The following is a 15156-nucleotide window of genomic DNA, read 5'->3' as shown; positions in this document are numbered from 1 at the left end:
TGCTGGCGCCCCTAACCACCCTCCCACCCCACGTTGTTCAAGGGTCAACTGTATTTCTTTTTGGAAACAGAATTCTTCTTGAATTTGGGTTAACACACTGGTGCCCACCTCTCTGGACTGCAGCAGCTAGGCTGCCTACGCCTTGATCTACCACGTGGCATTGACTCTTAGAGCTGGAGGTCAAGTTCCGAGCCCTGCTGGTGAATGCCACCTAGACGTGCCTTCTAAGAGTTCCGCTCCCCCTCGTTACAGATTCGCAGGCTGAGGATCGAGATCGACAAGCTGCAGTGGCTGCACCAGCAGGAGCTCTCTGAAATGAAACACAACCTGGGTGAGGCCCGGCGGATTGGTCCGTACTGAGGACGGTTTTGGGCGGTGAGCTTCTATGCAGCTCTGGACTCAGGTCCAGGCTGTGAATTGAGTCTGCAGTAGGCTGGGGATAGTCCCAGTGCTGGGGAGAGCACAGGATCCTGGAGAGTCGACCCAGGTGTAAGAGCAGGTATGAGGGGGTATTCCCCTCTTTTCTCTTCGAGATACCAACATGTGTAGCAGAGTAGTAACAACAGCAGTAGGTTCGTGTACTGAACTCTGGACTTGGGGCCAGGAACTGTTTAAGTACTTTTCCGTGAATTATCTTGTAATTTAATTCTCCTGGAAACCCTTCTTTTTTTTTTTAAGATTTTATTTATTTATTTGACAGAGAGAGAGACAGCGAGAGCAGGAGCACAAGCAGGGGGAGTGGGAGAGGGAGAAGCAGGCTTCCCGCCGAGCAGGGAGCCCGATGCAGGGCTCGATCCCAGGACCCTGGGATCATGACCTGAGCCGAAGGCAGACGCTTAACGACTGAGCCACCCAGGCGCCCCTCCTGGAAACCCTTCTGAGCAAGGGCTCTGCTATCCCCATTTTCAGGTGAAGCAAGTGAGGCACGGACACGTTGAGGAAGCTTGTTGGAGTCTCACAGCTGGGATTCAGGTTCCGGCACCGTGGCTCCAGATGTTTCCTCCTACCTGTTGAATATTGGGCATTTCACCAAAGTCTCAAACACCTCCTTTGTGTCCCACACTGTGGAGGAAGCTTCTGTGTTGCTCCCTGGTTCAGACAGAGTGCTGTTTTGGCCTGCCATTGTGTCCATGGTGTTAAAGGCTTTCCCCCGCCGCAAAGGTAGAGCATTTTCCTTCAGACCATCGTGTAGCGTCAGCCCCAGAATCCAAATGCTGGCTCGGGTCCCCAGTGTTAGGGAGGCAGACCCAGGTGTGCCCGCCTCCTTGCAGGTGATTCGTGTTGAAATCGTGCATTGCAAATGCAAATCCTTAGGAAGCCGACGGGGGAAGTTAGCCCTCTGTCCTTTAGTGTGTTGCCGTGGAGGGAGTTTAGTTGGATGTTGTGGCTTCTTCTTGTTTCTCTAATAAAGTCAAGGAATCTATTTTTATGCAGAATCTCTCTGTTCTTAAATAGTTGGCTGCACGTTTGAAAAAAAATACACGAGGGCTGGCCAGAACTTGCCGTGGTCTGCAGGCTCCTTGTTAAAGGCAGCGGCGAGGGACAGAGAGGCTGTGTCTGGCACCAGTGCAAGGGGTTAATTTTCTTTTTGGTGCCTTTTAAAAATTTTAATTAATTAATTAATTAATTTTGAGAGAGCGAGAGATCGCACGTGTGTGAGAGAGCCAGGGTGGGGAGGAGCAGAGTGAGAGCGAATCCTAAGCGGAGTCCACGCCCAGCGCAGAGCCTTGACGCGGGGCTCATGAGCTGAGCCAAAATCAAGAGGCTTAACCGATTGAGCCACTCATGGTTTTGAGGAGAGAGAGAGAGAGAGTGTGTGTGTGTGTTTTGATTTCAGGAAGAGAATTTTGACGATCGAAGGATCCTTTATTTTTCTGTTGGCGTGCAGGTCACCCCTAGGTGAACTGTGCATGGAGTTCTTGTCTCAAGTGAAAGGAGGAAGTATCAGCAGACTGAGCGGTTTGATAGTTGATCAACCATAATGATCCATCACAGGGTCCTGTGTGGTAGATTTCACCCACTGCCACCAAACACACTAAATAGAAAGCGTGTCCGAGTTCCAGGGCCAGCTCTGTCCTTATTAGCCGTGTGCCTCAGTTTCCTTATCCGTGAACGGGATATTACAGTAGAGCTTGTCTCACAGTTAGTGTGAAGATGAAGCGAGTTGATACAAGGTGGTCAGAATAGCACCTGCACGTATATGCTGGGTGCTTGTAAGTGTTTGGTTGCAAACACACTGATGATAAAATTCAAAGTGAGCTCAGTGGAAATTGCTTCGAAGGTTTCTCTGAGGACTTCCCGCAGTATCACGGCGGGGCTCTGGTTATCTGCAGATACTGAGGCGTAGCCAGGCTAGGTTACTCGCCTGGGGGTCACAAGCCGAGGCACCTCTGAGCCAGGATCCGCACCCGTGTCTCTTGGAACCCATATCCTGGACTGCCTTTCTGATCTGGTATGAAAGGCTCCCTGCCCTGGGCCGGGGGACTGGTGATGAAGCTGGTGTCCTCTTCCCTCCCCTGTCAGAGCTGACCATGGCGGAGATGCGGCAGAGCCTGGAGCAGGAGCGGGACCGGCTCATTGCCGAGGTGAAGAAGCAGCTGGAGCTGGAGAAGCAGCAGGCGGTGGACGAGACCAAGAAGAAGCAGTGGTGTGCCAACTGCAAGAAGGAGGCCATTTTCTACTGCTGTTGGAACACCAGCTATTGTGACTACCCCTGCCAGCAGGCCCACTGGCCCGAGCACATGAAGTCCTGTACCCAGTCAGGTATGGCATGCGGCCTGTCCTAGGCCCGGTGGGGTGGGCCTTCGGCTCCCCCGTGGCCCACAGGCCCACAGAGCAGACTGGTGTGGCCAGGTTGGCTTGCCCTGTCCCTTGTCAGTCTTGTGCGCACACAGAGCCGACACGTGAGGCACAGCTGTTTTGAACTTTTGGCCTCCTCTCTGTTACTGGGCTGAGTGTAGTTTCTTTTTTTTTTAAAAAGATTTTATTTATTTATTTGAGACAGAGAGAATGAGAGAGAGAGAGCACATGAGAGGGGGGGAGGGTCAGAGAGAGAAGCAGGCTCCTTGCTGAGCAGGGAGCCCGATGCGGGACTCGATCCAGGAACTCCAGGATCATGACCTGAGCCGAAGGCAGTCGCTTAACCAACTGAGCCACCCAGGCGCCCTCTTTTTTTTTTTTTTTAAGATTTTATTTGTTTATTTGAGAGAGAAAGAATGAGAGATAGAGAGCATGAGAGGCAGGAGGATCAGAGGGAGAAGCAGACTCCCTGCCGAGCAGGGAGCCCGATGCGGGACTCCAGGATCATGACCTGAGCTGAAGGCAGTCGCTTAACCAACTGAGCCACCCAGGCGCCCCATGGCCGAGTGTAGTTTCATGTGAGGTGTAGTGGTTCTCAGTGGGGTGATTTTTGGTCCCCACCCCAAGACACTGGCAGTGACTGCAGGCAGTGTGGTCGTCCTAACCGAGGCGGTGGCTACTGACATCCGGAGTGGAGAAGCCAGGGATGCCGCCAAGCATCCTGTAATGCACAGGACATCCCCCCCCGATGAAGAATGATCTGGCCCAACATGGTCAATTGCACTAAAGTTGAGAAATCCTGCTTTTAAAGATTTTTTTTTTAAATTTATTTGACATAGAGAGAGGGAACACAAGGAGGGGGAGTAGGAGAGGGAGAAGCAGGCTTCCCGCCGAGCAGGGAGCCCGATGCGGGGCTCGATCCCAGGACGCTGGGATCATGACCTGAGCTGAAGGCAGAAGCTTAACCGTCTGAGCTACCCAGGCGCCCCGAGAAATCCTGCTTTTAAAGTAATACTGGACTCCTAGCTTTAAGTAATATGGATTCTCAATTCTCATGTGAAGGAAAAAATGTTGGTTTGGAACTATCTTTGTCCTCTTTTTCTAACAGAACAAGCAGCCCTCAGGCTAGGAGCCTCCAGCAGGACACACTATCCAGCTAGAATTTATTAGTAATATTTTCAGTGTTAATTTTTACAGTTAGCTTTTATTTCTGACAGATACTAGCTTTATATGCTTAGCCTCCCTTTTTTTTGAGAGCGAGTGTGAGCAGGGGACAGGGCAGATGGAGAGAGAATTTTTTTTTTTTTTTTAAGATTTTATTTATTTGACAGAGAGACAGACAGCAAGAGAGGGAACACAAGCAGAGGGCGTGGGAGAGGGAGAAGCAGGCTTCCCCTGGAGTCAGGGAGCCCGATGTGGGGCTCGATCCCAGGACCCTGGGTTCATGACCTGAGCTGAAGGCAGACCCTTAATGACTGAGCCACCCAGGCGCCCCAGGAGAGAGAGAACCTTAAGTAGGCTCCGCTCAGCGCAAAGCCCAATTCGGGGCTCGAACTCATGGCCCTGAGATCATGACCTGAGTTGAAATCAAGAATTGGACACTTGGGGTGCCTGGGTGGCTCACTCAGTTAATTGCCTTCAGCTCAGGTTGCCTCACATCAGGTTTCCTGATTCGGGGAGTGGGGGCGGAAGCCTGCTTCTTCTTCTTTGTCTTCCTCTCCCCGCCGTTTGTGTGCTCTCTCTCCCTCAAAATAAAATAAATAACAATCTTAAAAAAAAAAAGGGTTGGATACTTAACTTGACTGATCCACCCAGGTGCTTCAAAAGCCTCCATTTTAAAGAATTCATTTAGGGGCGCCTGGGTGGCTCAGTCGTTAAGTGTCTGCCTTTGGCTCAGGTCATGATCCCAGGGTCCTGGGATCGAGCCCCACATCGGGCTCCCTGCTCGGCGGGAAGCCTGCTTCTCCTTCTCCCACCTCCCCTGCTTTTGTTTCCTCTCTCACTGTGTATCTCTCTATCAAATAAATCTTTAAAAAAAATAAACAATTCATATAATTAAAAATTCTATAATTAATAAGGTAGTGTGTCTGTTAGACCGGCGAACTTTTTGAAGGTGACATGTGAGTGACCAGGATTGAGAAGCACACCCAAGGCCAGAGGTTGGCAAACATTTCCTGTGAAAGGTCCACAGAGTAAATATTTCTGGATTTGTGGGCCATGTGGTTTGTTGCAACTGCTCTGTTGTGCTGATTTGGAGAGAAGGCAGTCCTAGACAATATGTTAAGTGGTGGGCGTGGCTGTGTTCCAATAAAACTTTATTGACAAAAATAGGTGGTGCTAGTATATGCCAACTCCTACTTCTATTATTTTGTCATTTTATTTATTTTTTATTTTTTATTTTTTTTATTTATTTGAGACAGAGAGAATGAGAGAGAGAGCACATGAGAGGGGGGAGGGTCAGAGAGAGAAGCAGGCTCCCCGCCGAGCAGGGAGCCCGATGCGGGACTCGATCCAGGGACTCCAGGATCATGACCTGAGCCGAAGGCAGTCGCTTAACCAACTGAGCCACCCAGGCGCCCTTATTTCGTCATTTTAAAAAGGCAGTATTGAACCATCCATTGCTGGGTCCTTTTACCTTTAGGGAGATGTCTTCTTAATGGCCACTTTAAATCTCTTCCTGCAGTGGAGTTAAATTCTCCTCTAAGTTCTGGAATGTGTCTGATGACCCTTTTGTTGTCACTCTTACAAGGTGGCCAAAATGTCCTTCATGTTCCTTTCTTTGTGGCATTATAATGTCCATCTTTCAGAACGTCCTCTCAGATGCTCCAAGCTTCTACCCTCTCTAGAAACTCTCTGCCGTAGACACCGTGTTGTTTTTCATGTGGATTTCCCTGCCTTGCTTTGGAAGGAAGCAAGTGCATGGGGCTAAAATAGGACTAAAATGAGAAATTACGGAGTGAGTAATTCTAGATCAGCGGTGGCAGGCTGGCTTTGCTGATGGGCTTCATCTGCTCTACCACCATGCTTTCGTCTCCGCAGTGACTTCATAAAACTTGAATTAATGAAGTGTTAAAAATTAACCTATTTTCACACTAAGTCTGGAATTTTGGCTTCTAGAAAACTGGAAAAGCCCCTGGGCGTGACTGTGCAGCAGCTGTCTCTGTTACGGATGGTGGGTGGGTCAGCGTTGTTCTGGGCTTGGTGCAGAGTGGGGCTTCCTGCCGTTCTGGAAGCTGCGGCGCTCTCCTCATACGTGGCTTCTCTCTCCCTTTCCCCCCAGCTACGGCTCCTCAGCAGGAAGCGGATGCCGAGGTGAGCACAGAAACACTAAACAAGTCATCACAGGGGGGCTCTTCCAGCACACAGGCAGCCCCTCCGGAAACAGCCAGCACCTCGAAAGACAAGGAGACCTCGGCGGAGAAAAACAAGGACAGCGGGTCGGTGAGTAGCCACTCGCCTTTGGCCAGTGACGCCAACACTTCGGGCCACACGGAGTCTCAGCACCCGTCCCCATGCCTGCCACCTCTGCACGTCCCATGTGGGTAGGAGGTTTGTCTGCAAGGTGGTCAAGGCAGCCTGCTGCTGGGGGTGATAGTCTTAGCTGCTCTTCAGCAGTGGGCATGTGGGCTGGGACAGAGGGACGTGGAGCCCAAGTGGATGTTTGTGTGACTTGGCAGCTGCTCTCCGGGGACTCTCAAAGTCTACAACAGTGTGGTCCAGTAGAACCTTCTGTGATGACGATAGCATTCTGTGTCTGCTCTGCCCAGCGTGGCATCCACTAGCCACATGTGGCTGCTGAGCGCTCGCACCCTGGCTGGAGGGAGCAAAGACTCGCACTCTCAATTTCAATTTTAATTAATTTAAATATAAATAGTCACATCAAGCTAGTAGCTGCCGTATTGGAAAGCGAAGGTGGCACCTCCTAGTTCCCAGTGTGTGGTGTATGTCACATGGATTGCATGCAGAAGTTATTTTCGGTGGCACATTGATAATGTTCTACATTTGTAGTCATTATGTATTTATTTCAATGTGTATTAGGAAGAGAATAAGTCCTTATGCCATCCATCCAAACCCTTTGATTTCATTGATAATATTGCCTGGTAAGTGGTTAATGTGAAATAAACATGAGCTGGATAATCCTTTTGAAGGAATATACCTCCTCTTTGGATGTGGGCAAAACTCTGGAGGGTAGGTAGGTCAGTGGAGGAAGTTGAGGAAGCAGTGAATGTTCTAGAAGCTAAGGCTGTAGAGTCGAGCAAGGGGCCACCCCGTTACTGGGTTCCAGCCTGTTCATTCTGGGAGACAGAGCAAAGGTGTAGGGCCGCCCCCGCTGACCTGGCCTCCACCCCCATGGATCCCTAGGCTTCCCTGGGGGGCTACATTGGCCCCCGTGCCTTGTGTCCATCTCTCTCTTTTTGTATTTTTAGACCCTCGACCTTTCTGGCTCCAGGGAGACGCCCTCCTCCATTCTCTTAGGCTCCAACCAAGGCTCTGGTATGTTGCCCCCTGGTGGGTGAACGGTGCTCTCACAACTCCTCCCGGGCAGAGGGGAAGCCATTTTCTCAGGGAGAACTTTAAGGGTTTATGGCAGTGGTTTTCCAACCACTGTGGATCCTTAGGGATCTTTGGGGGTGCCCTGGGCAGGTCATTGGGGGGTGAGGGAGTGGCCGGGCAAGGCAGCTTTCAGGCACCTCTCCAAACTGATCAGTTTTTCCCTGGGTTTGTTTTATTTATTGGGGTTCCGCATAAAAGTTCATTCGAAAGGAGGGTTCTGTTGCTGACCTGGGGTGGGGTAGAAGGTGTGCATGTTAGGTCGGGCAGTTCTTCTGCCCTCAGGGAAATGACCACAGTGAGTGAAACCATCTGGAACTCTATTCCTGAGGTCCCAGCGCCCACATGAGAGGGCACGTGAGCCTTTAGAGAAAAGAAAATTTTTAGTTGGGTGATCTTTCTGTAGAAATCTTTCTTCTTGGGGAATGACCTGGTAGGCTGTTTTGGGGTATTTTCTGGGGCTAAGTTTTTAGGTTTTCTCTTCTGTGCGGTTTGAGCTGTCCTCCATTCTAGCCTGAAGGGTCATTTTCCTGTCCCCTCCTAAACCAGTTTTGGGTGATTCCAGAGGGTTCACAGAAGGTGCCCCCATTGAGGACAGTTTGCATCATTCAGGGTCCCTTAGCTCCAGGATCTTTCTGTCTGCTGGACGATTCTCTTCAGCTGAAAACCACACATGTTACTTCCCTTCTGTGTATTCAGTGCACTGAGGAGGAAGTGATGTTCTCAGCATCCGTAGCTGGGGAAGGTTTCCCGGAGGGGCTGGGGAGTGGGATTCAGGTTGAGGGAGGGGGTAAAAGGGAGTGGCACGAGCCGACTTTAGGGAGAAGGTGAACTTGAGATTAAATCTGACTGAACTGCCTGTTGAAAAAGTCGTCCCCTGCTCCCTTCCCTCCAGTCCTCTGACTGAATCCCCGAGAACAGTTTAGTTTAGCGCTAAGATGCCTTTTGCGCCTCTTTGATATTTTCTCGTTTCTCCTTTTAACAAAGACAGAGCAGACTTGGCATCTATCTAGACGTTCATGCTGCAGTTTGGTTTTCATTATGTTTATTTATAGAGTTGCCCTCTGTCTGTGGCACGTGTTACTGATTTTCTGCTAATGATGTAGGTAGTGATATAAAATTTGTTTTTTTAAGTTTAAAATGAGCTTAAAATAAAAACATGGAATAAGCAGTATGTTAGGAGGACTGTGGCTGTTTCCGAATTGTGAAGGTGATGGGAGAGAGGTCCAGGGTAGGGAAGCATCGCTTCCGACGGGGCGGGGGCGGGGCGGCGTTGCTGTTGGGGTTTTGGAGCAGGGGAGTGGGCTCAGAGCGGCACTGGGGACATTGACTGGTGTACCGAATCTGCTGGCGTGAGGAGGACTGTGTGCAGGAACGTGGTTGGGGGATGATCGCATTCCATGTCTGAGGTGACGAGGTATTACCCAGCCCAGGGGCTGGCCGACTTTCCATGAAGGGTCAACGGAGTGAATACCTTAGACTTTGTGGGCCCTCTGGTCTGTGTCATAGCTGTTGAGCTCTGCTGTTGTAGGATGAAAGCAGACACGCATCATATGTACGGTACCTGAGTTACACACGAGTGTGGCTGTGCTCCAAGGAAAATCTGTATTAGAAAATCCAGGCATTGGGTTGGATTTGGCCCGTGGGCCATCGTTGGCGGACCCCTGACCTGGAGCACACGGGTGTCCCAAGTGGGTGGAAAGGAAGTTTCACGTGGGGGAGAGGAGGCCAGAAGCCCCAGAAAGTGCTGATGACTTGGTACTGGGTGGGTGGCAGCAGAGAATAGGCAGAGAATAATCCCTGAGGAGTCTGGTGACAGGACGGGGGAGGAGGAGGGAGGCTAGGATCCTGAATTCTACTTGAGATTCTAGGAGGATGCACGGGACTAGGCCATTTGCAGATGATTGGAGGTGCACCAGAATTTGTCGAGTGTCTCTGGGGCCAGGTCCTGGCTAGGACTGGGGATTTAGGGGTGAACTAGGCAATGACTCCAGGGGAAGTCAGAAGAGTGCTTAATTGATGCTTACGGAAGAGCATGAAGCAGTTGGAAACCTTAGTGCGTTTATTCCCGGCTTCTGTGAGAGAAGTTATTTCCATTATGCAGATGAGGATGTTGAGGCCGTGAGAAGTTAAGTCACATGCACGAGTAACTCCGTAAGTGATTATCAGAGCCAGGACTTCAGATTTCTCGGACTCCAGACATGCTGTCACCCATGGTGCTGGGAATACTTAGGTTGACCCGTATAAAATTGGAAGTCAAAAATGGTTGAATGTCAGCAGTTTTCTATGGCTCAACTAATAAGGTGCTGATGTCTGGGGAAAGTCAGGGCTGTGGATATGGCCTCTTCCCTCCGCCCTCGCTTCCAGATCTGCTCTTTCCTTTCTTCACTTCCCTCCTTCTCCTTCCCCAGCTTCATTTCCGTGGCTCATTCCAGCAGCACCCTTGCTCACATAACCCAGCCTCCCATGGCTTCTGGTTTTCTCAGTATGTCCGTTTGGCAGAACCCCACCTTGGACAGACCCCAGCCATCCATCCTTTACTCGCCTATACCCAAACGTCAGAGGTCAGCTGGAGAAGGTTGCGCAGGAGGACACGCTCATTCCGCCCCGCACACACACATCTTGACCACTAACCTGAGAAGCAGACGTGTTCATCGGCCTGCTCGTCTGACCAGATCCGTTGCATAGCAGCCTCTGTACCCGCTCTCCACAAGGGCAGCTTCCCAAGTTCTCTGCCGTGTCGCAGACCTCCCGGCTCTCCCTGCGCCGTCGTTGCCAGCATGTGGCCTCGCCTGTTCCTTCAGAGGAACACAGCCAGGTGCTGCCCCCGCCCCCGACCTTTCCAGCCTCCCGGCCTTCAAACCTCCCCACAGCTGCACTGGCCTTTCCCTCCCTGTCCTCTTGTAGACAGATACCTTACTTTCAGTTGCATCCTTCCCATGGCAGTTAGCTAGCTATCTGTCTGTTTATTTTTTAAAGATTTTATTTATTTATTTGACAGAGAGACACAGTGAGAGAGGGAACACAAGCAGGGGGAGGGGGAGAGGGAGAAGCAGGCTTCCCACTGAGCAGGGAGCCCGATGTGGGGCTCGATCCCAGGACCCTGGGATCATGACCTGAGCCGAAGGCAGACGCTTCACCGACAGAGCCACCCAGGGGCTCCTATTTATTTTTAAAGATGTATTTGTTTGAGAGAGAGAGCACACGAGTAGGGGGAGGGGCAAAGGGAGATGGAGAGAGAGAATCCCCAAGCCGACTCCCTGTTGAGCATGGAGCCAGGCTCGGAGCTCGATTTCATGACCCCTGTGATCATAACCTGAGCTGAAACCGAGTCAGACGCCTGACGGACTGAGCCACCCAGGCGCCCCCTTCCCATGGCATTTAAATACCCTCCTGTACTTCCAGGTTCCTTCCTTGGCACCTTGCATCTCCCCCTAGAGCGGTGCTGCCCCCTAGAACATTCTGTGCTCCCTGTGCTATCATCCCCTATGGTAGCTGCTCGCACACCTGGCCGCTGGACCCTTGAACTGTGGCTGATGAGACTGAGGAGTAGAAGTTAACATTTTCTTTCACTTTAAATAGCATCGTGTAGCTAGTGGCTACTATATGGAACAGCACAACCTACAACCTGTCTCCTTCCCCAGCCCAGGTCGATGTCTGTCTAAGAGTTGTTCCATCCTGTCTCTCTTGCTTTCTTACTCCTGCGCTCTCGCCGTGTGGTCTCTGTCTCGGCGCGGTCACCACTGAGCTCTGAGCCATGAAGAACTGTGGACGTCTTAAATTCTAAATGGCATTTTGAGACGTTGTCTCACAAAGATGGGATTGGTCAGAGTCCCAGGATCTCCCCAGCAGAAGGGACCGTCTCGGCAGGTCTTGGCTAAAGAAAGAGGTGCACCTGGGGCTGAACTGAGGAGGTGTCCACATCTAGGACCTGGGACCAGGCTGGACGGGAGGCATATTAGCAAAGGGGGGGAGCGCCCCGGAGCTCACTGTCCGAGATTGGAGGAAGAAAAGTATTTTCAGGCAGTGTTGCCACGACATCCCGCAGTGTGAGCAGGAAGGACAGAAGCAGGAGGTGCCCGGAGGCCTCGTCAGGACAACAGACTTGCGTCTTACCATTTTCCTTTATTTCTCACAAAACGTTGTGCTGGAGGTTGTGCAAAAGCCTGTTTGCTGCCCCTTCGAATTCCTCGTACGTCGCATTTCTTCTGCTGGCCCTTGCCATTGGCGGCCATGTGGGTGGAATCTCGCGGACGGAAGTGGGCTCTGAAACCCTGGGGACTCCTGAGCTCGGAGTAGCTCCTGGCACTGGGTGGGTGAGGAAGAGGAGGGGACAGCCGGAGGGAGAAAGCTTTAGTAGGGGGTATGCCCTTCCTTGTTGCTTGCCTGTCTTTTAATTTTGAGATTCTAAAGCAAAACACGCATACAGTTAGAGAAAATAAAATGGTCCAGAGAAGGACCGTTCCTAGGCCCAGTCCCCACTGACGTCTCTGGTACTTACCTCCTTACGTACAAATAATGTATTTCCCTGTACTTTTGTTTCTGGATGTTAGTTTTCCACATTGCCTGTTGACTTGGGCTTTAGAAGATGAGAGTTGGGCTCGCCGATGACCTCTCTTCTGCCCCTCCTCCCTGACGACTTGTGTCACTGTTTAGGTGCTGTAGGGGTTCCCTGGGTCAAATACAGCGTGCACTCTTGTTCCTCTTCTGTCCACTAGAGAAGGCGTCTCTTGTCCCCTCCCTCGGCAGCCGCCCTCCACCCTCGCCCCTCCTCCTCTAGCCGTGTCCAGCTGGCCCTCTGCTCCGCTGTGACCTCCCATCCTCAGGGTTGAGAACAGGTGCATCTGTCCCTAACCGCAGTCAGGTCTTCTTTGGCACCTGGCGGCCGAGCCGGAGACCTTGAGGCTGGGTTCCCGCAGTCCGGAGCTTGCTGTTTGTTGCTGAGGTGCTTGGGCTGCCGGGATTATGCGTCCATTCGGGCCCAGCTGTCCCTTCTCCTGCAGTTTCTGTTTTGTCCTTTGTCCTACCTTCAGTTATTTCCGCACCAAGCTCTTCAGTGGGCCCCTTACCCCTCATGTCATTGAAAGCCCTTTCGTATCACTAATTTTTGACTCTTCGGGTTCAGATGTTACTTGTTAGGGTCCCGTCATCGTGGCGGAGGAGTTGGCCCCTCGATACCTCGTCTGTAGCCCCTTCCTCAGTCCTGACCACGCCGCCTTCCTCACCCGCCCCGCCCGGCCCGTCCTCAGTCAGCCTTGGTGGTAGAGGCGTTATGATCCCCCTCAAGAATCCGGATCCCTTGGGTGATGCTCTCTGCCTCAGTTTGGTTCTGGCCCCTGTCTCCCTGGTTGAATTAGGCTCTGGGCAGAGCTAGCGGTTCGGAGAATTGTGCTTTCGACGTGCTTGTCGCTCACAAAGTTGCTTTTATGTCCTTGTGCACCTTATCCACCACCAGTCACACCGTGCTGTGGCCAGTGACCCTGCCCACGGCTTAACGTGCACAGTAGAAAAGTGCCAGTCCCCGTGAATGCCTCCGGTTGGAGAAGGGCTCACAGTTCTGATTACGGCGGGTGGCCTGTTGACGAACACAAGTAGCAGGTGCTTGGGTTGTGGCCCCCCGAGCTCCCTGATGGTCTCCGCGCCTGCCTGGACCAGCTCTTCGGGTCCCGGTGGGTGTGGCAAGCAGCCTGCCAATGCCCCGAGCGCCCCGGCCCGGCAGCCCGCGCCCCGGCTACCCAGCCCACAAGGGGAAGTAGGACCCTGTGTCCCCGAAGCTGCTGGGATCGTTCCTGGCCTGCAAAAGGCTCGTTGTGTGTGCGTGCATGCGTTTCTCTTCGTGGGTGTGTCTTCTGTTTTCTGACTGCTGGGGCTTGCTCTCCCTTCTTGTGCTTCTTAGCTGTGCTTTGCAGGGCCATTGAACCCTGCAGTAGGAAACGAGAGCCAGAGTGTACAGTTTGGCTTCTGGAAGGGATCATCCTTGTTGTTTTTCAGAAAGGGCCCTAGGTTAACCCCGATTCTCCCCTGCACTGATTGGCCATACCAGCCAGTGCCCTGTGTCCTGTTAGCGTGAGGAGCAGGGTCCTGCAGAGACCTGGATTTTCTCACGTTGGATGATGACCAGCTGCACCACTCCCCAAGACCTTCCTGAAGAACCATCCTGTGTAGGTTTCACGAATAAGGAAGAATGAGTAAGAGGAGCTGGATTTAGGACCCCAGTTCTGTCTACCGGAACACTGCCCCCTCTTTTGGTCATTGATGCAGATGGTTAAAAAAAAAGAAGCCTCTCCTGGGTGAACGCATTACTTTGGAGATTTTTATCTTTCTCTTCATTACTTATCTTCCAAAACCAGAACGCGTGACTAAACACACGCATTCCTTTTTACCAGGCGGTGAGAACTGTCATCCCCCAGCTCTGTTCTGGTCCCTTCCTCACTCATTCTCATTCTGTCTCTGAGCTTGATGGTTGGCTTCTTTGAATTAAATATTATCATCCCACCTCAAGAAATTTAAAAACAAAATTTCATCCCAGCCTCTGTGAACTTGTCAGAAGATCCAGGGTGTGATGGGGTCTTGGCAGTGTGCTGATGGGTTGATCGCCATCAGCCCCGCCCACCTGAGCTGAGCTGCACGACAGCTTACAGACCCCTTGTTTGGCTCTTCTTTCAGCTTCCTCTTAGCTTCCACAGCCACTGTTGAGCTTCTTGTGGTCCACGCATCCTCGAAGCCATCCTAAGTCTTCTCTCTAGTCCTGTGTCCTTCGGGGCCCCCACCCTGTGCTTGCTGGGTGTCTTGTTTCTAGCTCGACTTAACCATTCTGGCCCTCGATCCTTCTCCTCTGTGATCCTCTCCCTCAGGCGGTTTGGTTATAGTCTGTTTTTCAAGTTGTCTATAAATTGACTAAAGAAACTCCACCGATAGAAGGAAGTCAATCGAATGCCACATTTCCGTGCCTCTTGCCAGCAGCCGAGCTTGGACACAGAAGTGTCCAAGAGGTGCTTGGGGTCGATCTGCCGTGTGATATGGGCACACGGATTCAGGTGCCGCGTAAGGACTGCCTCCCTTGGCACTTCATTTCCTTCCTCACCAATCGTGGTTCTCCACCACGTGATGGCCTCCTGTTTTTCTGATCAGCTGTTGAATCCCCAAACGAGAAGTCGTTCTACCTTTGTGCTCTGGAGACACCCCCGCGTTGGGGAGCGGACGGTGGCTCGGGCCACGCTGCCCCGAGCGGGAGGGCAGAGCGGCGGCCCGCCGAGGAGGCGCGGGCCCTGTGGTGGGGTGGTTCCGCCTTGGTGGGGCCGGCGGGAATGCTCAACCTCCCCTTCTATTGCTTTTCTCCTGCAGACCACTCCCGGAGCAGTAAGTCTAGTTGCTGGAGCAGCAGTGACGAGAAGCGAGGACCCGCACGCTCCGAGCACAACGCCAGTTCCAGTTCGAAGAGTCTCCTCCCGAAAGAGTCTCGGCTGGACACCTTCTGGGACTAGGGACAAGTCACGACACAAGCCACCCACGCCGTGGAGGAAAAAAAAACCAGACACCAGGGCAATAGGAAGCAGCAAAGAAACGTGAGACTGGAGAGCGCCAGGCACGCAGACTTGGCCTTTGCCCTTGGCACAGAGGGCAGCCTACACTACATAGCGGCCCGCATTGGCATCGACTGAGGACTGTTGGACCCACACGAAACCTATGCTTTAGGTGTAAATGATGTACAATTTGTGGATGTCCTTGAACCTAGAGTACCTTCCCCTTTTTATATTTGTATTGACTTTAACTTATAAAAAAAAAAAAAAAAAAAAAAAAGAAAAA

At 51.9% G+C, this 15156-nt stretch overlaps 1 protein-coding gene across 8 annotated transcripts in view; it reads left to right on the top strand.

Moving 5' to 3' along the window:
* ZMYND8 (zinc finger MYND-type containing 8) overlaps window positions 1–15156 on the top strand; it is a 124819-nt gene extending 109663 nt beyond the window's left edge. For all 8 annotated transcript variants that reach the window (XM_021688887.2, XM_044918954.1, XM_044918953.1 and 5 more), the window contains 5 exons: window positions 253–331; window positions 2524–2763; window positions 6080–6240; window positions 7227–7293; window positions 14695–15156. In XM_021688887.2, coding sequence (XP_021544562.1) covers window positions 253–331; window positions 2524–2763; window positions 6080–6240; window positions 7227–7293; window positions 14695–14834 — 687 coding nt within the window. In that variant the 3' untranslated portion in view covers window positions 14835–15156. The remainder of the gene's footprint in view (window positions 1–252; window positions 332–2523; window positions 2764–6079; window positions 6241–7226; window positions 7294–14694) is intronic.

This window comes from Neomonachus schauinslandi, chromosome 10 (assembly GCF_002201575.2).
Source record: "Neomonachus schauinslandi chromosome 10, ASM220157v2, whole genome shotgun sequence".
NCBI classification, from domain to species: domain Eukaryota; kingdom Metazoa; phylum Chordata; class Mammalia; order Carnivora; family Phocidae; genus Neomonachus; species Neomonachus schauinslandi.
The sequence above is the reverse complement of the archived record's forward strand: the minus strand, read 5'-3'. Positions and strand labels throughout refer to the sequence as shown.